This window comes from Lutzomyia longipalpis, chromosome 1 (assembly GCF_024334085.1).
Source record: "Lutzomyia longipalpis isolate SR_M1_2022 chromosome 1, ASM2433408v1".
NCBI classification, from domain to species: Eukaryota; Metazoa; Arthropoda; class Insecta; order Diptera; family Psychodidae; genus Lutzomyia; species Lutzomyia longipalpis.
The window spans coordinates 21,717,931-21,741,847 of NC_074707.1; the positions used below are offsets into that span (position 1 = coordinate 21,717,931).

The 23,917-nt window shown below is 36.5% G+C and overlaps 4 protein-coding genes across 5 annotated transcripts; 2 read left to right on the forward strand and 2 right to left on the reverse strand.

The window, feature by feature from the left end:
• The first annotated feature begins 7,133 nt into the window (after positions 1-7,133).
• LOC129797018 (uncharacterized) lies at positions 7,134-10,348 on the forward strand. Its single transcript, XM_055839248.1, has 3 exons — positions 7,134-7,371; positions 7,473-8,011; positions 8,966-10,348. Exons 1-3 carry the CDS (start codon positions 7,255-7,257, stop codon positions 9,840-9,842), a joined length of 1,533 nt encoding a protein of 510 aa, XP_055695223.1. The 5' UTR covers positions 7,134-7,254; the 3' UTR covers positions 9,843-10,348.
• A 1,582-nt stretch (positions 10,349-11,930) lies between these two features.
• LOC129797028 (uncharacterized) lies at positions 11,931-13,572 on the forward strand. Its single transcript, XM_055839266.1, has one exon. The coding sequence runs from the start codon at positions 11,931-11,933 to the stop codon at positions 13,161-13,163; it is 1,233 nt and encodes a 410-aa protein (XP_055695241.1). The 3' UTR covers positions 13,164-13,572.
• On the reverse strand, positions 13,177-14,509 carry LOC129797034 (G-patch domain and KOW motifs-containing protein). Its single transcript, XM_055839274.1, has 3 exons — positions 14,322-14,509; positions 13,578-14,257; positions 13,177-13,510 (listed from the first exon to the last, which is right to left on the reverse strand). The coding sequence occupies exons 1-3, from the start codon at positions 14,450-14,452 to the stop codon at positions 13,206-13,208; spliced, it is 1,116 nt and encodes a 371-aa protein (XP_055695249.1). The 5' UTR covers positions 14,453-14,509; the 3' UTR covers positions 13,177-13,205.
• Positions 14,510-15,154: 645 nt separating this feature from the next.
• On the reverse strand, positions 15,155-23,692 carry LOC129796984 (zinc finger RNA-binding protein 2). Of its 2 annotated transcripts, none has more exons than XM_055839179.1 (11): positions 23,559-23,692; positions 23,175-23,305; positions 22,614-22,756; positions 22,426-22,540; positions 21,467-21,578; positions 20,121-21,406; positions 19,815-20,045; positions 17,071-17,183; positions 15,965-16,060; positions 15,431-15,779; positions 15,155-15,369 (listed from the first exon to the last, which is right to left on the reverse strand). In XM_055839179.1, exons 1-11 carry the CDS (start codon positions 23,606-23,608, stop codon positions 15,281-15,283), a joined length of 2,715 nt encoding a protein of 904 aa, XP_055695154.1. In that variant the 5' UTR covers positions 23,609-23,692; the 3' UTR covers positions 15,155-15,280. The 2 variants fall into 2 exon arrangements, with proteins under 2 accessions (XP_055695154.1, XP_055695153.1); XM_055839178.1 differs by having other exon boundaries at positions 22,426-22,555.
• Positions 23,693-23,917: the final 225 nt, after the last annotated feature.

Here is a 23,917-nt window from a genome sequence, read left to right on the forward strand (position 1 = left end):
ACACAGCTGGTAATCATTCCTTTCGTCTCGGTGGGAAGCCTCCCCGTGGTGCGACCAGAGATTCGCCACAGAGTTTCGGAAGCTACGAATAAATTCCAGCCACTGCTGGACGGGTTTGCCTCGGCATTGTTTTAAGGATTTTAAGTTTCCGCCAAGGAAACACTGCGTTGGGGAAGTTTGGCCACCCGCTGTGCCAAGAGAATGCTGTAGGAGCAACATTGCGTTCAATATTTTTTTTTATGATCAACATATCCCTTTCCTTTACATATATTTTGAGTTTCTCTTTTTGAGAGAAAAGAACTTTAAATTGAGCTTGATTTTTTTGCAAATCCTTCGGTTAACCCTTTTATCAGGACTTAGATATAAATTCCTTTTTAATAGAAGGTCATTTGTAAAATAGCTTCCTTGTTTTAAATCATACCGGAAGTTTCTGACGACATGCGTCATGGTTCTGCGAGAAAGATCATTAACGGACAAATTGAACTGTCCATTCCCGTGTGGCTTATCGTAAAAAGCTCCCAATGATTGGCCATGGGTGAAAATGATTTGTTCGCTACCTCCTATATTTACTTCGTTGCCATAAAAGCTCCCAGTGAACTTTATTGCTTTACAGTACTTACAGATCCCGTGAAATTCGATTGCCCTGCAATTTTATGACTTTATTGGCTGCGAAAGAAGCAAAACCGGAAATTCTCCAATTTACAATCTCAAGAGCTTCTCAATGTTTCACATTTCTACGAGAAAATTCGCGAAAACTTTTTCCCCCACCAACGCCGTGAGTTGTAGAAATTCTGCATCATAATTAAAGTCTCAAAGAAATGGTGGTTGTAAAGCGCGAATGTTTCTTGCATTTCATACAAAATTTCTTTGGGAAAAGGATGTAGCGAAAACCCATGCTGAATGTTGGCCCAATTGAATTAATAATTTGAGTACGGGCTCTCTTGAGAGGGAAATCGTTGAAAGAAACGCTAATGATGAGAAAGTTTCCTCACTTTTTCTTCCTGTGATGCCTTGTCGTAATTTCGCTCAAAAATGTGGGACACTCCAAAATCTTCCAAACAAGTTGGGGGGTGCTTCTAAAAAAAATACGAAGCTAAAGCTCACCGGGGCGTTAATCCACCCAATTCACTGGGAAACAGGTGGTGGTGGAGGTGCTCCACGCGAAGCATTGAATGAAAGTCAGACATAAATCACTTTTGGACTCACACCAGGCATGATCAACACCATAAGCAGCGAGGTACCTTCTCGTATGCTTTTGACGATAATGGAATATTGTATGGGGATGTAAAAAGCCTCTTTGTTCTTTATCAACCTTCGCGAGTTCTTCAAAATTATTTAAAAATTGAATTATTATATAGGTACTCTCATTTTATAGGAGTAATTTATCATTATGTTGCTCTCTACAATGCATTTTGGATTATATAAAAATCGTATTCTAAATTTAATTAGTTAACCTGACTTAATAACCATAAAGAAAAATTTTTGTTTTCGATTCTAAAATATATCATTTAAAAGGGGGAGAATTTTTTTTAAACCTATGTTGATTATTTTAGTGGAATAAATTAATTTTCTCATTAATATAAAATTTTAATTTATTAATTTTGATAAATCAATTTTTGTTTTAGATAATAAATAAATAATAAGTTCAGATCGCAAGAAAACAACAAAACAGTCTAACTGATTCGAAAAATATCTATTGCATAAATTGTTCACTAACTTTGAGGGTTTCTTTTTAACTCCTTGAAGAAACCACAAAAGCACTGCTTTTTCATGTAAAGAAAAAAAAGAGAAAAAAACGCGTATGGAAAAGTTGCTAGAAAAGTTCAGAAAACTTTTATATCTTTTGTGGAATTATGGGAGAGAAAAATATCTTCTTGAAAAGCAGAAAAGTTGCATAAATTGTCTTTCCCCGCATCCGTCTATGTGGGACACATTTTCACAAGTATTTTCATGTGTTAGGTGAGGCAAAGCTTTTCCCAACTTGCGTGTGTGTACTTAAAAGTTCCATAAAACAATATTATCAGCGTCTGTTGATATCTCTTCCCTCCTTTTTGCCTTTTCACTTCAATATCTGTGCGGTGGGGTGTGTGTATGTACAAATTAAATTGGAATATTTTATCCACCATTTTATTAGTAACACACTCAAATACTCTGCATACCGACTATAACTGCTTGGGATACGAGATAACACTCTCTATGGGGAATTGGGGGTGTGGGTGGAAAGACGATGGTGAGATTGGAGAATTTGAATCTTTCTTCTAAAGCAACAACAATACCTCTCGCCTCCTCAATCCTCAGTGTATACACACGCACATACCCGACATTTCACTTTGAATTAAACTATCAAATTCACAAATTCCACTCATGCTTTTGCCGCCCCCCTTTTTCGTTCATTCCATCAGCTTCAATGATCCGCTTTCGGGGGTGAAATTTGAAGGGATTCGGCATCCTGTGAAAGCTTCTCTTTTCGTCTCACATTTCATGCACCTTTCTCTCTCTCACGCCATGCAAATAAAATACAATTATGATTTTCCTTTCTTCGCTTATTTGCTTTTTTGCTCAATTTTCCACAGAAATGCTCAATAAAAGGCATTCAATTCAGTTATATATATTTTAATCGTCTCTGTGTGAAGTTATTTCATTACTTGCTAAATTCCGAGACTCTTTTTGGGACTTGTGATTAAATTTGAATTAAAATTTTTGTATTATTTGGCACTTCTGACTCTTTGATATTTTCCCATAACATACATTTTCAATTAAAAAGAAATTTAAAACTTTATCGTGCTAAAAAGACAATTAAAGTGTCTTTTTATTGTAAAAAGAAACTGTTTCATATTAAATGAAAAACAATCAGCTTTATTCTTTAATAAAAAATGAACGTTATGTAGAAGAATATTCTCAAGTTTTATTTGCCAAGTCATACATAAGAAAGAATGTTATGCACGAGGCATAGTGTAAGTCCCCCGCATGTAACCAAAATTGGCTTTTAAATTATTGTAGGGGATCATTAAAGATTCAAAATAAGCGTGGTCATTTCCCGGAAAAGCGCTGGGAAACCTACGAATTTTCCGGTTTTTGGTGTAACCTATATTGATTTATTTCTCAATTTCTATCAATTGTAGAATATTGCGATTGGTGTCAAATGAAAGCTATATCAATGCTTAATATTATATATTAAAACCATTTTCCAAAATGCACAAGAAGGTGAAAATTCGGAAAGATTTTCCGAACACGCATTTTTTTTTCGCCTCCCATTTCCACAATATTGCATGGGACCACCTGGAACATCCCTCATTTTGTAGCTTTTTTAATCCCCTTTCATTTGGTATAGCACTTGCTGGGGAAATCTGCTGGGAAAACTGTTTTTTTTTTTTTTTAGTGATTTTCAATGTTGGAAAAACTCACTATCAACGCAGAGTACTTGCAATGTTATACCGAAGCTCACACCGACTTAGCCGATTTAACAATGCAATACAATGTTATACAATGTTATACAATGTTATACATTGTATAACATTGCAGCCCTCGAATAGTGAGTTTTTCCAACATTGAAAATCACTAAAAAAAAAAACAGTTTTCCCAGCAGCTTAGCTTAGCTTTGAAAGCTTCAAGAGGAATCGTGTTGTCTCTTTCTAACTAATGCAATATTGATGAGATGGCAATACGAGGGCTGCATTGTTAAATCGGCTAAGTCGGTGTGAGCTCCGGTATAACATTGCAGCCTTCGAATAGTGAGTTTTTCCAACATTGAAAATCACTAAAAAAAAAAAAAACAGTTTTCCCAGCAGATTTCCCCAGCAAGTGCTATACCAAATGAAAGGGGATTAAAAAAGCTACAAAATGAGGGATGTTCCAGGTGGTCCCATGCAATATTGTGGAAATGGGAGGCGAAAAAAAAATGCGTGTTCGGAAAATCTTTCCGAATTTTCACCTTCTTGTGCATTTTGGAAAATGGTTTTAATATATAATATTAAGCATTGATATAGCTTTCATTTGACACCAATCGCAATATTCTACAATTGATAGAAATTGAGAAATAAATCAATATAGGTTACACCAAAAACCGGAAAATTCGTAGGTTTCCCAGCGCTTTTCCGGGAAATGACCACGCTTATTTTGAATCTTTAATGATCCCCTACAATAATTTAAAAGCCAATTTTGGTTACATGCGGGGGACTTACACTATGCCTCGTGCATAACATTCTTACCGTATATTGATGTAAATATATATGGCAAGGAAAATGAATAATAATTTCGATTTTAATATGTTTTTTTATTGCTTATATATTTTCCGTGGGATGCACACGCGAAAAAGAAAATCAAAATGTTGGCAAACAGCGCGAGAGAGTAAATAATTTTCCTCTGCTCGTAGTGAATAAAATTCACAAATTAGACGAATAATGAACATGACGAAGGGATGAAAATGACGAGTTAGGAGCCCCATGGGTCTGAGAAGAAGCCCCACAAGCCGCCCGCACGCAATGTCTCCATCTCTGAGGAAGCCAATAAAGATGCTTCTCCCATTTTTATTACACATTCCACCATCGAAAATCGTAAAATCCCTCAAGAAATATTTTATCTTTGCGAATATAAATGTATTAGAATGCTTTGCCTAAAAATATTTTATATAACTTACATATATATGTACATAACATACATATTGTGTGTAGTAAAATACAGTATGGAGATAAGAAGGGAGGAATCATCAACTTGAACTGATATGGACCCGGGAAAACGGTGAAAATATGATTCATGGTGTCGTTAGCGTGATTGATAGTCATGCAGGGGGATGAGAATAGGGGACCGTGGGGGGATATATAAGAACAAGAAGAGGAAGGAAGAGTTGTGTGTCAAAAGAAACTGAATATTTCAATGCGGATAAGATGCAGGAGAATGTATTAAGAAATGTATATCAGGAGAAGCATTCCTTCATACCCTAGACCCAACTCATAGGTCCCATCTGAATAGAACCCATACAAAACGCACCCTCTGGAGATTTTTCTTTTGAGGCATTACAAGAGGTGGGGGGTTTGTGTAAAGGGGAAAAAAAGGTGACAAAATTTACTTGTGAGAAACATGCATATGAATACATCCATTTTCTTTTTCATTCTTTTTCCTTTACCTTCCAGCACTTATGCCACACGAAAAATTCCCATAGTCTCCCCTTATGAGTGCCATGGAAAGTATTTTCAGTACATATTAAATATAAAGAGGCACGTTCTTCCGGCCTTCCATATATATACACCATCTGATGGCGCATAAATTCCCCACCCAACAAACCCCATAAGCAACCAACCCACCCGCCCTTACGTGATATAAGTGAAGTCATAAAAAATATGTCGCGTTATTGAAGTTCCATACACACTCAAACTGCACTCATTCCCTATATGTAGAATACCACGAGAAGGGGTGTACGACGATGAGAGTATTATATAAACACCTCCCGGTTTACCTTCCCCAAACCGCCCCGGAAGTCACAAAATGGTGCTCTTTGTGCTCATTGGGGTAGAAGAATGAGGCAAATCAGAGATGGGCGATTTTCTACAAATTCTCACCTTTTGTGAAATTCTCACGGTAGACAAAATGACAAAAGGAAAAAAGCACCTACATAATATACAATTTCAGATCAAAGAGCAATAAAGATATGTCAACCAAGCTACACACCTAGTTTGTCATGCTAAGCAGCCCTCGCGTTCGTCTGTTCTTTGAAGAAAATATTGCGTGTTCTTCCAGCAAATTTATCGCTTCCGAAGAGCATAAATCATTTTCACACATTCCTTTTTAAACAATCGTTTTGCATGCTGTGAAAATGTTTACAAAGGGTGTGTGTAAGATAAACGGTAAACATAACGTAAAAAAATGTTGTATATTGTTATTTAACATATCAGTTTAGCGATTTAGTGATTTTCCAAGAGGGGTGTGTGTGATGACCACAAAAGGGCACTAATTTTGATGCTAAACACTCAATTCCTTTACATGCAATAAAATTATGATTAAAATGCTAGAAATAATATAAAGGTAACATTTTATGAAATTTCGGTCATCAAAATCATAAAGACTAATAAAACTTAATGACTCTTTAATTTATTAACACATATTTTTGCGGGTGTTAGCTAATAAGAAGGGAATTTGTTTTAAATAATTAACCAGATTCTTTGGTTAATCTTATCTTCCTCACAATTTAATTGAATTAAATTGAAAATAATTTAATTTGTGGAAGGTTTTGTGAGTGATAAAATGTACCTAAATGATAAAAATGTAAATTCAATTTTATAAAGGAATAGGGGTGACTTGGGAAAATGAGTGAGTAAGGAAAAATTGATTTTAGGGGTGTTGTTAGAAAACATTTTTTTTGAGAAACGTTAAACGTTATTAAATGATTTAGAAGGAATTATTTAGAAGTCGAAGCTTCAGAAGAATGAAAATATTACACTAGCTAAACTAATAAATCGCCGTGGTATTCGTAGTAGTAGCAGCAAGTTTAAAATTCTAACGTTGGACGTTTGACATCTTTCCTAACGCTTAACGTTTTCTTCATAAGGTTTAACATTTCATTTAATATTAGAAGTAATTTTTTCATAAGTTTAAAATTACTTTTTCACGTTAAACGTTTTTTTTTAAGTCTTTTCTAACGGTAGACGTTCCTTTTTGAACAATTGACATTTTTTTCTAACATTTGTCATTTATTCTAACGATCAACATTTCCCATCGAGCGATTGACATTTATTTCCTAATGTTTGACGTTCTATTTGAATGTATAGTATTTGTCGCTATTTTACAATTTTAAATTTTTTTTTCAAACCTAGAAATATTTTGTTTTCATAATTTCTTAAGAAAAACCTTAACTGCGTAGACTTAAACTGTCCTTAGGAAATGATTTTTATATGTTTTTATGATTTTTTTCTAAGGTAATTGATGACAAAGAATTTTCAAGAAAATATTTAAGGAGGGTGCAGAAAATATTTTATCTAAATCTTGGCTATAATTCAAGTAGAAAAAATAAGATTTTTTCTCACTTGGAAGATAAATTAACAATATATTGGCACAAAAAAGAGGAACAAATTTTGGAAGAAGAGTGCTGTGAGAGAGAAGCCCAAAATACAAAGCAACGGCACATTCGAATCATTTATCCCCCCATTCCTCCGATCTTCTCTCGATAAAAGTTCAAATCAATGACGCATATCGATACACCCAGTAGTGTGGTCTTCAGCAGGGAGCTTTTCCCAGTGAATTGAAAAGTGCGAAGTGACGAAAATGGACGGCAGGAAGGGAAGAAGTTTTCCATGGGAAAGTGATGGCAATGCGATGGGTGTGAAAAGGATGCGGATGTGTAGAGAAAGATGCGGTTTCTTGGGTGTTCTCAAGTCCCTGGTACGACGACTATTAATTTAATGTAGTGAATTTGGTAATTTGCATAGGAAAGTAATAAATTTTACCTCCCCTCGCCCACCATGCTCTCCCCTATTGAGAAGTTGCGGCATAGCGTCTCCACGGGGGCCACATCGGTAACAATTCGTATCGATTTGGAGTATCCGTATTTACAAATTGCCGACAACGGTGCCGGCATTTCATGGAGTGAAATCAGCGAAATTGGGAAAACAACTTTCCTCGATTTAATTACCACCGCCGAAGAAGTTTTAATTGAAACAATGACGGAGTCTATGGAAAAATCTACCATAATGAAATTCCACAACAAAGTTTTATTGGCACCCAAGAGCACGAAGGTGAATGGAGGCGGCAACGGAACCTTTGGCTGCTGCTGGCACAACTCGACGCCACTGAGAGACACCCCAAAAGCAATTTCGTGTACCGCCGAAAGTCCATGTCACCAGAGACATGCCGCCGGCACAACTTTTACATTGACAAACGTTCAATTATCAATTATGGAGCGATTTGAGAAATTTCGCAAGAATATCGTCAATTATGTGAAAAGTTTTGCCGTTGCCCACTACCAAATGTCCATCACTCTCATGGATCTCAAGGGCAAAAAGCTCATTTTTGGGGTGAAAAAGTAAGTATAGGGTGTTGATCACAAATTACTTATTTAAAAAAAATATCCCACAGACTGATCCCGACTTCTTTTCGGCGATTTATTTTACTTTTATTTTATTCCTTAAAAATTTGTGCGAATTACTTCCTCGAATGACGGATTTATCATTACAGAAACGAATAAACCCCTTTTTAAGAATTCTTTAATAGTAAAATCTTTTATTTTAATGCAATTTGAAACATTTTCCCTTTTTTTATATTTCACATTTATTTTATTCAAGAAAACCGCTCAAAAATAGAAGTATGTATATGTATATACAGAAATCTGGATGTTTTGCAAAAAATAGATAATAAAATATCTTGAGCATTTTATCCTTCTCGGAAATAAAACTTCTCTTTTATTTCTACGTACACATGAGATTTTTTTTTTCATTTTTATGTCTTTGTTTGCAGAAGAATGCTCTCCATTGTTCGAAAACATTTTGAAAAAGGAATTTTCTACTGGAAATGTTTAAATATTTTTCTTATAGTCTCTTAACCGTCTTTAGTCTGAAATCACAGTGAAATTTCCTTTTTATTTTCTTATTTCATAGCTAAATTAGAAAATGCTTTTATACCATGCGAAAGAAATTGTTGAGCATAATGAGATTAGAGCTACAAAATAAATTATTTCAATGCAAAGCAACTAGCTGCACCCCATCTTCCCCTATAGCTTATTAGAATTTAGTTTATTAAAACCATTAAAACCATCAACTAAAGCATCTTTACACAATATAAAATGGGGTGTAAAACGATATCGATTGATCCTAAAAGTGTCATTGCGCTAAATCAGGGTAAACGTTATATATATATATGGAATTTACTAGATGGGTGGTGGTAGTAAATCACTTTCATGGGGGATATTTTATGCAATTTGCAGGATCCAACGCTATTCACTATCAATGCATTACCATGTATATTGTTGCATGTTTTCCAGAGCAAAATCAATTACGGAGAAAGTCACATCAATTTACAATTTGGACGGCATGGAATTCAATTCGATGAGCAAAGCTAGCAACAATATTGCCATTGAGGCCTTCTGGGGGACAAAGTTCCATCACTCATCGACCATTCAATTGGTCTTTATTAATGGGCAACCCTGTACCAACATCCGGCTGCTGAAGACCATCAAGAAGGTATGGAAGTGTGGTGGCAGGAAGAAACGTCCCGTATATATTGTCTGCATCACAATCAGGGTTGCACATAATGAGAATATTGACCACCTGTCCAATGATTCGGTCATCAAGGATTGCATTGAAGAGTGTGTGGGAAGGTTTAAGAGCACCACCCAGGGGGTGGAAGATGGATTTTCTCATGTGGATAATATGGTAAAAGATGCGGGTTCTATTTACTCCAAATCTCCTCACTTCCTGCTGGATGTTGACGTACAGCATAAAATGGAAGTTGACAGAGATAAAATTTCGAGAGGTCAAGAATTGCTATTTTCTACAAATCAATCATCGTCACCAATGCAACAAAATTACTCCGAAACATCCCCGAGACTCACCACAAATACACCAACCCAGTTAACCCCGATCTCCTCTATCACAGCAACATTAACCCAAACTCAGCCAGTCGTAGCCCAGACCAGAGACAATGACGCAACCTTTCTTTCTCACCTAGAAGAACAAACAAAATCCCTACAAAGTCACGTTTCTTACCTCCAGAATGCAATGAAATTCATGGAGAATTTACAGAAGATGCGTGAAAGGGATGCTAAAAGAATTCCGAGAAATTTGACGCCAGACAACGCAAAGAAATCCCATTTTGTCCCCTTAAAAATTCAACAGAACTCATTAAAATCGGTACAATAGTCAGGACAGCATACTCAACGAACCTTGGGACATTTGAACAGCGCAAAGAGTTATTATTTTAATCCCCGCACTCATATTACCACCACCCCCCATTGAAGTGTCGTCGTGTAGATTTAATTTGAAAATCCACTGGATGGTGAAATCAATGAAATCCAACGAATGAATTATATTCTTTGATATCCTTCCAGCAATTGCTCCCCGTTGATCCTTACATGAAATATTGTTTGTACTAAAGGGGCGAGCAAAATTGCATTTGGATGGAGTGAATCCCCCAAAATTACAAGCTGGACTTCAATTAATCAATTTTATTGCATGTGAAAACGCTGCAATAGCATGGAAAACCAATATTTAATCTCTTCGGACTTTACATTTTATCGATCCTTAATACTTTATTGTCTCTATAAATTACTTTCTGTTAATCTGGAATATATACGAATTATTATGTTAGCTATATTAAAAAGCATGTGGATTATAAATATATAATAATAACTTCTCATTAAATGACATTATCTTGAGTTTCGGTGCGAGATAACATCACCTGGTAACATTTTTTTGAGAAAAAGATTGGAAAAGTTCTTTTTCTCTCTTCTCCTCTGCATCATGGAAAATTTTAATTTGATATCTGTTAGAATATCCGAATAATTTATGCGATATTTGTCACTTAACTTGGGAGAGATTTATCACTGTTTTTTTTAAATTATTTGTGAAGAACAAGATTTTTGGGAGAGGGAGGAATTAAAAATTAAAAGCAAAATTTTTATAAGAGTATGAGGCGACTTATAATGTGGACAAACCGGAGACTTTAGTCTAAACTTATGTCCAAGGTTTTAAATGGGAAAAAAAAAATCTTAATATTATGCAAAATTAAGTTTTCAAACACTAGAAATGAAATAACAAACGTAAGAAACGTCAAACGTTTAAATGGATGTCAAAATTTAGAGAAAAAACGTCAAACGTTAGAAGTGACGTCAAACAAGAAATGTCAAATGTTCAAAAACAAATGACTGAGGTTAGAAAGTAAATGACAAACCCTAGAAAATTAAACGTTAGAATACAGGTCAAACGTTAGACATAAAAGGGCAAACTTATGAAATGTGATATCACACATTCGGATATGTCGTAAATGAAAAGGAAATGACAAAACATTCGAATTAGACTTAAAAAGTTTTAAAAAGACTCTCAAACGTTACAATGATCGAAATCTGGTCATTCGAACGTAACAGCAGTTAACATAGTTTGTAGTTTTATTAAAATCTTCCTAACGCTAGACTCTCAGGGTTCTCATTTTTACCGTGCTAAATTTTTTTAAAGCTCTCCGCTATCTAGCTTCGAATTATTTTTCGTTCCTGACCTAATTGAAATATTCTTGCTATATTTAGTAATTTTTTTACGTTTTATTAATACTCAAAAAGGCCCCTTCATATGCCTGATACAATAAACTGTTCTGATTAAAAAAAAACTTTCATATTACACACAACATTAAATCTTCAACAAATTCACACAGGAAGTTTGATCATAAAAGCGCTTTTGTAGGTTTTTCAAATATTAAAAGTTTCAACATGAAAAAAACTAAAATTAAAAAGCTTCAATACACATAATTTGTAAATCAATTTAGCTTTTTTGGCACCAAAAACCTACGCAAAAATATAATTCTGCTTTTCATTCCACACATAGAGAGGCCAAAAATAAACTGTGAAAGCATAAAAAATTACGCTTCGATAATTGGGAAACCAAAAACCTTGCCAAAAGCATAAAATCTACTGCACTACGTATGTATGTATGTAAGCGTCAATCCATGTGCTTTCAGCATAATTTAAGCAATTGGGCGGAATTGAAGTATTATTATTATTTGGTGTATTACTCTATTATTTGAGTATCTATCACTGTTATCGCCATTATCGCGTAATTTGCGCGATAAGAGCCACGCAATAATTCCACTTGATCACTCCTAGAGCTAGCATTTTCGCTGTTCTCTCCACTCCATCTCGTCTCGACTGCGTGAGTGTGCTTAGCTCATTTATATACTCTTGTTGTTGGTCAACGTTGTGAAATACCTCCCGTGAGGGTTTGAGGAGTGTGTGCGGTGTGATGGCATTTAGGATAGCATCAACGGACAATGCTTGCAGGTGCCCTGATTTTGTGGCTGATGTGCTTTTGGGAATTGCCCGTGAGCGTGGCATACGTCGACCGCGGTATGCCTTTGAGAAGGGCTCCAGCCAGGGGGATGGCTTTATTGGTGTGGTGACTCGAGTGGTAATTGTGGATGAGGATAGTGGTGCTGAAATTCGTCTCATTTGCAAGCACCTCAAGCGAAATCCCAACGATACGGACACCTTTACAAATATGGATATGTTTGAGCGTGAGATCTTCATGTACCGTCACGTGTTGCCGGAAATGGTACGTCTCCAGCGGGAGAAGGGAGTGCGGGATGATGAGGGTTTTTTCGCTTTCCCCACATGCCACTATGCTGGCTACTGCGCGGAAACCGAGGAGGCAGCCCTCATATTTGATGATCTCAAATATGAGGGTTTTGACATGCTGGAGAAACGCAAAGTCCCCTCCGTTGCGCACGTTAAGATGCTCTTCACACAGCTGGGACGTCTTCATGCTGTCTCCCTGGCACTCCGTAGGGAGAAACCCCAAATCCTGGCACAATTTCAGCACCTCGATGACTTTCTTACTAAATTCATGAGGAAGAGTGACATGGAATCGCTACAGGGGAAAAATTGCCGACTCCTCCAAACAGTCCTGATGCCAGAGGAGGAGGATGCCCGGAAGTTCTTTCAACGATGGGAAACAGCAATGTGGGCAGACGTTGCGGAAAGAATTGAGGGGAAAAATGCCGAACCGTATGCCGTTATCAATCACGGGGATTGCTGGATCAATAATCTCATGTTCTGCCATGCTAATGGGGCGAATAATCCCAGTAAAATCACCCTAATTGACTGGCAAATGTCTCGCTATGCATCCCCAGTACTGGATGTTGTCTATTTCATTTTCACATGCACCGATAAATCCTTCCGGGATCAACATTTCAGCGCCTGCCTTGACACCTATTACAACGCCCTTGCTGAGCTCCTTGAGAAACTGGGAGGGGATGCATCTGAGCAATTCCCCAGGGCTGTCTTTGAGGAGCATCTAAGGAAATTTGGGAAGATTGGAATGGCCATGTGTACCTTCACTACACCACTGGACACGTGCTACGTGGAGCAATACAATGCAGAACCTGAGCACACCTATCGTGCGAACAACAGAGAGGCCTATGAGGCCAGAATGCGCGGGAATGTGACGGATTTCATAGACTTTGGCTGTATGAATTGATAAACAAGCTTACCTCACTTCAACACATTTATTCATCCTCAATCATCGGTGTCTATCGCGATGGCTACTTTTGGAAGATTTCCGGGAATCACGATGGTCATCATCTCTGTCTCTGCGACTACTCGTGTGCCTCCTCCTGTGGCGCTCATCTGCTGATTCTGAACTTGAAGAATCTCTTCGGTGTTTCTTTTTACTTTTCAATTTCGGGGACTTTTGTCGCTCTCTGCTGCGACTCCTCTCCCTCCTGGAATCTTTTTCTTGCCTCGAAGAACTACTACGGTGGTGTGAAGATTTGTTTCTCTCCGAATCTTCCTGCTTCTTTTTGTACTCTTCGTATTTTTCAACATCTGTGAATTTAATAAAAGAATAAATTGAATTTTAAAATAAATTTTTATGCAAAAGAAACAAACTTACTTATCACTTTACGATTCTGCTGATATTCCTTCTCCGTGACAGCTTCAACGAGGTACTCGCTGATTGATTCCCTGCCACCCAGGGCAAGTTTCACATTTATCCTTCCTGTCTCCTCGTCAATCCCCTCAACTTGACCATACTTGTTGGCAAACTTTCCCCCCAAAATCTTCACAAAGGCACCCTTCTTGACCTTCAAGTCTCCCTGATTCGTTGTGGAACTGCTGCTTTGGGGTTTTGTGGATTTAACAACTTTATCAGCTCCCAGGCCCAATCCTTTGGGTCTACATACGACGATTTCCTCAATTTTCTTCTCCTTGTGCTCCTCATCTTTCCATCCCATCCCGCGGAGCATGGCTAAACCAAATTGCTGAATTGGAACATCCTCGTAGTCATCCATTGTGGACTCTACAGCTCCATCGAGTGGCAATTCATCAGCCTTCAAGGGAACTGCAAAGGTCTTTTGCTCATCTGCATTGTTTGCCTCCTGAAGACCCTCAATAATCTCCCGGGCAGCTCTCTGTTCCAGTGTCTCCTCCTCTTTTGGCCCCGCATTTTCCACATTTCCTACTTCATGTGTTGGTTTTTCTGTGGATTTCTTTTCCTGCACAAGTCTATCGAGTGGGGAGGTACCATTTTTCAGCGGAATCACCAATGGGGCGCTCACAATAGGGCTTGTTTTCCTGAAATAAACATCACAAAACGATTAGCGGGAGAAAGTTTGAGGTTAGAACATCCTATACTTACCCCGATATTTTGATTTCCTGTCCCTCAAGGCATTCTATAAGCTCCACTTTCTCTTCCTTCCGGGGCGCACTGATTAGTTGGGGTTTTTTCACTATTTTGCTGAAGCCAAAAGAGATTTTTTTCCCGTCCATTTTTATAAAAAAGTTAATGAAAAATGCGAAATGATAAAAATGTAAACAAACAAATTCATCGAGAGTCGATGAATTAACTAAATTTGTAATGTCTCGCTCACACATTGCCGGAAAACATGGTTCTGTCTTGTTCACACAGTCGGGTTTTCGCAATTTTTCGAGATTTTCGTCGATTTCAAAACTTAAATTCAAAATATCCGTTACTCTCAAAAAAAAAAAAAAACGAAATCAGTTTTTCCGGGAAAATTTTACAATTTCTCGATAAAAAAAATAAGGGAATACGTCATTTTTTAACGCCTGACTAATCAATCGGGGTCACAAGTCCATCCTCACATTCAAGAATATTTTAACTTAAAAATATTTCATTAATTTATAAGGAAAATCCGAGAAAAACTTCATGGAAAGCAGTTAAGTTGAATCTTCTTAGTGGTCCTAATTTGTAGATTTCCTACGTGATTAGAATGTAAAACTTATAAAAAAAAATCGAGGAAAATTTAAGTTGTTTTATAAACATTTCTCAATTTTTTCTAAGATCTTTAAAAAACTCATTTTCATTATCAAAAAAAAAGTAGAATAATCAAAGCCAAAGCAAATGAAAACAATTTTATTTATTTTTTCAATGACTTCTTTTTATTGGAATTGAAATACATATTTGCTCTGAATACATTTCATATTTTTTTTTATGCTCGGGAAGTATTCATAGACCCTCAATTGAAATCTATATATTTCTAAATTTTATATTTCATTCAATACATAATTTAAAATTCAAATTGTGGTTAAATTTATAAACTTTTACGCGTCTATTGGAGTGCGTAAAGCCAATCCTCTCTACTTCATGGACTCTGAATCCATCTTATCGCCTACAACACCCTCATCCTTCTTCACCATCTTGCCATCAGTTGAAGAAACTTGATCACCTGCAAAAAAAACATCCCAGGAATTAATTTTAATACCCTCCCAGTTGAAAAGGTAATTCACCTTCATTCTCAGCTCCATCTGTGCCAGAACGCCTACGCTTGCGGTTGAAGCGCCACTGACGTGGTACAAACTTCGGCTGTGGCAGCGGATCCATCCCCAGAACCTTGTGAATTTGCCGAAATGCAACGTAGCGTAGAAATGTTTGAGCTGATGATGTGAGGTCCTCCCTCTGCTGCTTGCTGAGCCCACTGAATGCATCGTGCGGCTCCTTTTCGCACGGATCCATAATCCCCGGGCCATTTATGAAGAGTCCCGAGGCAGCAGCCTCCATCACACGCCTTATACAATCACCCGGACTCAGTGGGATACTCGCCGAAGAGATTACTTTCTCCGTAAACAATTCCATTGCCTGTTTTTAACGTTATTTTAACGTTACAATAAAACACATTGTTTAAAGTCAACGATGAAACATTGGCGCAAATGTTTCATGTATTTAGAGAAACAAAAAATGCAATCATGACGTCATTGTTTGCATTTTTCTGTGAAAATCGTCTGAATACATTCTGAATCCTCTTTTGTATTTTTGAAACTCACCCATTGGCTAAGTGGAGACCACATTGGAGTGCGCTGGCACAAATCACGGAGGACTCTCATAACCATAACACACGATTGTAATCCTGTAGCTCTGGCCTAAATTTGTGTGTTCGTAGAGCAAGAAAATAAAAAATGAAAAGCAAAAAAAATAATTACTTAGCAAAATACTTTTTTTTTTACAATTTTTTATCTAATGGCACCTCACTTAAATTTTCTTTAGCAAATATTATTTTGTAATAACTCTCAAATCACATTATTATCACATGAAAAAAATAATGTAATTTATGCTTTCATATCTACACATACATACAAACGATTCTTCTAGGAGGTGCATATTTTTCTCTTTTTAAACAAATCATTCTCAATTTTCTTTTCTTCGTCTTCAAAAAAAAAGCCCCAAATCTGATAATGGGGACTGTAATATTCTTAAAATTCTAAATTATAAAACTATTAACAATGAAAACAAAGTGTTTATTGCATTTTATCTTAAATCTAAAACTCCAAATCAAATCACTCTGACCCATAAAACGATAAAATTAAAATTTTGAAATTTTAGTCTTAAGTCAAAGGTTCCTTTTTAATCTAAATCTTGCACTGAAACTAACGAAAAAACAAAAAAAAAATGATCGAAAAGAACAATCGCGTAAAGTTAAAATTCTTTAAATGAGAATTCGGTTTTTGAAAAAAAAAAAAAAAGCTCTGTGATTGGCTATTAAATTCAGACAAAGCATTTTTATTGGCTACCTAACTCGTCGATTTACTACGTCATCATGGTGTGTAGCTTCAGTGCAAGGTTTATTTAAACAGCTGTTTTTTTTTTGTTTAAAAAAAAATACTAATTGAAATAAAAGAACAAGCAATTGTAATTCAAATCTTCATTTTACGGTTTTATAGGTCCAAAATCAGACACCCACATAATAAAATCAATCGCATTGATTCGTTCAACAAAATGTGTCATATAAGATAAAATTTATTTTTAGAGTTAAATCTAGAATATGTATAATTTTTTTTAAGAATAAAACTTTTCTTTTTAGCTTTTATACGTCATATTATTTTAAAAAAAAAAGAATAAATAAAAATTGTATTTCAGATAACATTAAACCAACCTGGAACCATTTTGCATGCCTCAATGCGGCAAGAGCCTGCAGACAGGGTTCGCGTGGCAGAAGATCTTCTGTATTCTGAACCGGTTGTTCAGTGGCAGTTGCATTGTTCATATCTAAAGTGGGGATGATAGTAACAGGGTGTTTGACCATTAAAATACACTCCACTGCTTTCTTTTCAGGTTTACTGGCTTTTTTTCTTCTTCTTCGTTTGTTTCTCTACTTGATAAATTCTCCACATAAAATATAGTAAGTATTGTATGTTTGCAAATAAAAAAAAATAAGGGTTTTCTCTAAAATCATTCATTTGGATGATATTTGCATAAATTCATTTTTTTTAAATAAAATTGGTTAAGGTGTTATATTTTCATTTTTTTTTACTATAAAGACGCCGTATTTATCCGCTTTTAAAGACAATAAAATAAACCACATTATTTTGATATTAAAAAAAAAGAAATATTGTGCTACAAAAAAAGGAAAGAACTAAAAGAAATCTACAAAAGGGAATTATTCCAACAGTTCCGAAACATTTTCATTTCCTATTTCAGCACTTTTGGTTTTTTTTATTTTTTGGAGGATTTACCAACAGAATGACGCTCCTGTTGATGAGTTGGATGCATTGCCGTGTGCATGGTCAAAAATCCTGTACAGCACCCACACTTCATTTTTATTCTTTCTTTTCTTCACGTGTTCTTTGTAATAACGCAACGTCATCTTTTCAATTTTTATCTCTCTCATTTTATGCACACATTTTGGACAATTATTCCCCGCATTAAATGATGTTTTAAACTGAGTCGAGATCGGTTTTGCAATATATTATTATTATTATTATTATAGAATCATTGTATTTTGTTTTTAATTTCTGATTTAAAAAACACAATGATAAAAAACTGATTATTTGTGTAACACAAAGTGTTCCAGTCAATAGTTTCCAAATCAATAAAAAAAAAAGAAAATGAATTAGCTACGATTAAAGTAAATTTATAAGCTTTCTAGCTAAACTTTTTGTTAAATTTTGGCCACCTTCTAGACTGAACGACTGAATATTTTTTAAACGTTTAACGATCATTCAAATATTACTGTTACCTAAGTAATTGATTAGAATATTTTATAAAAGAATTTTAGAAATCTATAGAGATATAGCTCTAAGAATTTTTCGGAGAGCTATACTTCATAAACGGCGATAGGTTTTATTTTTAAAATTAGTTTAAACAAAAATTAACGTACATATCAAAATTTCAGAAAAATCAAATTATTGAACGTCGAAGATACATCCCTTTAAATGTTATGCAAATTTTGTTTTATGATTTAAGCGCCTCTTGCGGTCATTTCTCAAAGTTGCAATGTTCTAAGCAAAGAAAAAGTTCTAAAACTGTTCCTTTTAATAATACCTTTAGATTCTTTTTGAAGTATGGAAACACATTGACTAAGCCACTCTGTGAACACAACTTCTTCCCTCATATAAACACTTATTTATATTAAATACAATATTAAACAGAATATTTTTTGTGAAATGGACAACACAGTATCAATCGGATGTCTTTATTCCGTAAACAAATAATTATTTTTTTGTGTTATGGAAAAAAGGATATTCATTAGCCGTTTTGGATGTGTTTAAATTTAAAGGGAAATTGTTTTACGCGAATTTTCCGTACGTTAAGCTCGTTAGACATTCCAATTGTGCTGCTGTTGTGTTGATGATTAATTAACCAGAATGTTCTCACTCACTTAAGGAACATTATTCTTAATTTTTAAAATTATAAAGAACAAATTATCCCTGAAATTTCAACTCAATAAGTATTGGACAGAATGATGAAAAAAGATCATTAATTGAATTTCTCTAATTTAATAAAATTAACGATAGGTAGGTTACGTTATAAGAAACTGATTTGTTGTCCAATATTTATTTATCCGTGAAGATATTTTGTTCCCTTTCGTTCATAAACACTTTATCTCATATTTTATTTTCTTTTTAGCACACTAATAATAATAATTTAGGATTTCCTTGAGCCTATTTTTTCGCTAATATCCCTTTCTATGGTAAATGAGAAGCGCTTCCGAGCAAAATAAAATATATTTTGGGCAATTACTTGATTTTTTCTTAACCGATCATCGAAAACCAAAAAAAAAACTCTGGAAAGACACACAGCCAAAAAATAGGCCTCAACATAAAATGAATTTGATTTGTTTTTTCTTCATCAATTTCTTGTAATCAGTCGTATATAGAGGGAAAAATTCACACACACGCATTTGTATGTATGTTGAAATAGATCTTTAAATAAAAATATATATAAAATAAGGATATTATTGAATAATAAATAAAATAAAATATAAAACTCTCAGTAAATAATCACGTTATCACGCATCGAGGGGGAAAAAGGCTCTCACGATTTCGAAACACCAATTTCAGTTTGATCATCTCCACACGATCTCCACAGATCGGATGCACATTTTTTTTCACGAGATGGTACAAAAGAATATTGTATATTGTAGTATAATCACATAGAAGAAGAAAGTTTGATTAATATTTTGTAAAATAAGTAATAATAAAAAAGAAAGAATTGCAATGCATTAGAAAGAGGGGATGGGGTTGTAAATTGAAACTGGCAAATCGAAATCGAAAATATTTTAACCACAATAAATTTTTTTTTTCTGAACCCTTTTTGGGCGGAGAAAACTTTTTTTGTTTGGGGGTTGTTGGGGAAAAATGCAGATTTGTTTTGTTTTTACAAAACCACAGAAAATACCTGGCTCACGGAGTAGTGGCGATGTGAGTGACACCTTCACAGTTATCTGTCCATCACTTACAAGTACAGCACCCTCAACTGGGGCCATGGTCACGGTGTACGAATGCTCTTCGTACACCTTCTTCAGCTGAACCGGTAGCTCATTTGCCACCTTCTTGAGCAGCAATGTTGTGGGTTTTTCAGCGCATAGCACTACAAGTTGCACGAGTGTGTCACCCTGTAGTAGAAGACCTAAAATTCAGGCAAAAAAAAACAGTTAAAGCCACGAAAAGATGAAAGCAGGAAGAAATTAATGATTCCACCTACCTTTAGCCAATAATCCCACACGCATGACCCCCTTGAGGACACGCACAGATCCCTCGGCGTCCTTTTGGAAGGAAAACATTTGGTTGTCACGTCCATCCTCCTTCTTTGACGGTTCATTCTTGCAATCAACATTTGCCTTCTGCTGTGCCCCATCACCAGCCTTGGCATTTGTTCCCTTTCCCGTGTCAGCCAGGGCATCCGACACATACTTGAGAGCCCTCTCCGTGTGCGAAACAATACGCTGAATTGTCTGCAATTCCTCCTCCTTCGGATAAATTTCTGCATGTCTCGCCACAACGTGACGATCATCTGAACTCTCAGGACGACGCCCGGACATAATTCCCCCAAAGAAGGGATGTCCAATTGGTGGTCCACCGCGTCCCATATGAGGTCCACGTGGTCCAACTCCTGGGAATCCACGCTGCATCCAATTCATATAGTCAAATTCCTCCTCAAAACGACGACGTTCCTCCCAGTAGATCCTCTCATCATCCTCCAGATCAGCATCAGCCATACGACGACGATTCCAGTACTCCTCTTGCATTGCAGCCCTCTGTGCCTTTGCCTCGGCAATCTTCTGACGCCTTGGCGATGGTTTAATGTCCACAACAAGATCCGGTTGTACCTTCTTCTTGTACTGCAACCGATGACGACGTCCCTTCATGTGCATCTCCTTGGCATTTGGATCATTAAACTTGCACTCACAGAGTTTGCAATTGAAACTCAATATCTTCCCATCGTCATCCTTAATCTCTTCAATATACTCAACCCCAACAGGCTTCACATCGTCCACGGGCATATGGATGGTGCTTTCTTCTTCCTGACTCTCTGTTCCGGTTGTTCCAGGAGCAACAGCCTCACCACCCTCCTTCTCTACTGTACCAGCTGGTACAAAATTCACCTTTGCCGGCTTCTTGGTCAATGGATCCGTGGAGGGAATTGGCTTACCCAGCTTCTGGTGTAATTTCACCACTTTCTGGTGCTTAGAGCCACGCACATGGGCAGCATAGGCATCAAAGCCCGTACATGTGACATCGCATAACTCACAATGCAGACTATTCCCACGATTCTGTGCCATATTTGCTGCCGTAGCCGACAATTTGAGACTGGCCTCGCGTTTCTTGTGCTTCTGCCCATCGAGATGTTCACGATAGGTCTGTGGTCCGGCACAGCTAATCTTGCACACTTCACAGTAGTGCAATTGCTGTGGCTTTGGTGGCTGCTTGAAACGCTGCTTATTGGCACCACCTACACCTGGCTTCTTGTACTGCCACGAGTTGCCCTGTCTATTAATTTTAATTTTTATTAAAAATAATTTGTTAATATTTTTTATTTATGCAATTTACCCTGGAGTCGTAGTTTTATTGGACTTTTGAGCCACATACATGGTTGCGGCTGCACTGTAGAGAGCAGCATCAATATTGGAGTAAGTTGTAGCATTTGTTGTTGCGGTAGACTCTGAAAATAGGCGAATTTCCAAAATTAGAACGAAAGCTTCTATTGATTTCCCATTTTTCCACATTGTGCGGGAGAAAAGACTATAAATTTTAAAAGTTTCACCGTTTTCCCAATGACAAGATGACAGCTTCCAAAAAGGAAGATATTTCCATAACTTAGCCAAAAATATCACTTACAGGGTTCATCGAAAACATTATACTCAAAATAGTTCTGTTTACTTCTGACACTAAACATAATAAACCAATTAGAGACGCAGAATGAGACACTCTCAATTGGTTATATGTGAGTGAGTGACCCTCAATAAAATTAGTGAGAGAGAAAAGTTTATTTATAGTTCTTTTTGTATATGAGTGGATCGCAAGAACCACTTCAAGGCTGATTTATAATAAAATTGAAAGAACTTCCACGAACTATCCGCAAATTCCAAAACATGATGATAAAAGTTTATAGAATTGTGCAAAAATAACTTTTGTTCTTTTACGTCAGCAAAATGTTCTTTTGGGGAAAAATGATTACTTGGCAGAAAAAGCTAAATTTTTGTGTTGAAGTCATTCATAACGTGTTTCATAGTTATGAGTTGGTATACCGTATTGAACCGTATTCTTTAGCTCCACGAGATTACTTTTATTGTGAAGTAATGGGTGACTATCGGTATACAATTACGTGAGAGCGATTTTACGGTCAACGTAATCTAATTGCATGTTGACAGGGTTCTATATTAAAACCGGAGAGCTTTTAGATTTAATTTTATTGCTTTATGCTTGCCATTCAAATATTTTTTAGAGAAAAATTCCATGTTAGTCTTGCGAAAACTCCAAATCATATCAACTAAAAAAAAAATACTTACGCTTGGTTGTGGAGTTTGTTGTAGTTGTTGCCTGCGTATAGGTAGGTTGGGTGACGTACTGAGTCACTTTAGCTGGCTGAGCGGCTGCCCTAGCCGGTTGGGCGTAGGTTGTAGTCTGGTATCCAGCAACCTAAAGAAAATTAATAAAGCTCTTCTTGTGGAGATTGAAATTCAGAGTTTTTCATTACCTTGGCCGTGGTCGATGAGTCATATGCTTGGCCGGAATAAGCTGTGGTTGCCCCAGCTTGCTGATAGTAGGTCTTGGACGTATCGTACGACTGTGCAGGGCGCCCATAACCATAATCATATGTTGGAGTTGCTGTTCCAGTACCTTCAAAGAAAGAAATACAATCAAATAAACATCTTCCTCATTAAATTCACATAACATTGGCTTTTTCTTCCTAAAAATAGAACACTGTCGACATGGAGGATGTCCAAGAGTGCAGGATTATGAGGCATTACATATTCATGGCATTCGGTGTGATTATATCGTTGGACAACACGAGATAATCATACTAATTGCTTTTGAATAACAAACACGGAAAACAATTCAATGGAATTAGTGGCCTGACATAAGAGTTCTGTCCGGGTGTTTCCCGCGACATACATAATAAAATGATGCTGCGCACAAATATCGGTTTTTTGGACAAAAAAGGAAAAGAAAAATCTCAATAAGGGGACAAAGAGTCATTTAAATTGGAACTCCAGGAGTTCTATAGGAGGGATAATCAATAATCCATTAAACTCACTCGCATAGGTTCCCTGTGTCGTCGGGGCTTGATAGGTTTCATATCCGGCTGGACGCTGAGCATTGTACGTCACTGTAGCTGGCATGTACCCTGCCTGGGTAACTGGGTAGGCCGCCCCGGTAGCAGCAGTTCTGAAAAACAAAAATGGCATCTCATGAGATAGTCCGGAAGTGGCGTACGTGTGCCTCAAGATAGGAATTTCCGGGAGTTTTTGTCTGTCAAATTAAATCTTATTGATCGACGCCATTACGGAGACTGCCTCCTCCTCCAGCCGGCCTTTTTTCACGGCCATCTCCCACTGTCCCCCACAGATCCCGCATCGGAATTTCACCGTAAACTCATTCCCTGACGCCCGGGGCATACTTTTCACACATTTTTACTCACCCATATTGTGTTCCACCGTGAGTAAATCCAAAATAATTATTAGTAGCCATATTTTTCCTGATTTTCTCACTCACTTCAACTTCTGTCACACATTTGCCCCATAAAGAATTGTCTTAATGTGATTGACTTGGGTTATGGACATGTCATTGGACAATCTAATGTTATTCCAGACTCCACAGTCCAGCCAGATATTTCATTATTTTTCAGAATTAAATAAATATCCGGACTTTTGATTAAGTAAACAAATATAGAAACGAAATTAAGTTGCAAATCTTTAATATTGTATCCGTAAATTTCTTTTTATAATGAAGGTTTGGTATGAAAAAAAAAACAAGATAAGTGCGACGTGTCCGTGGAAA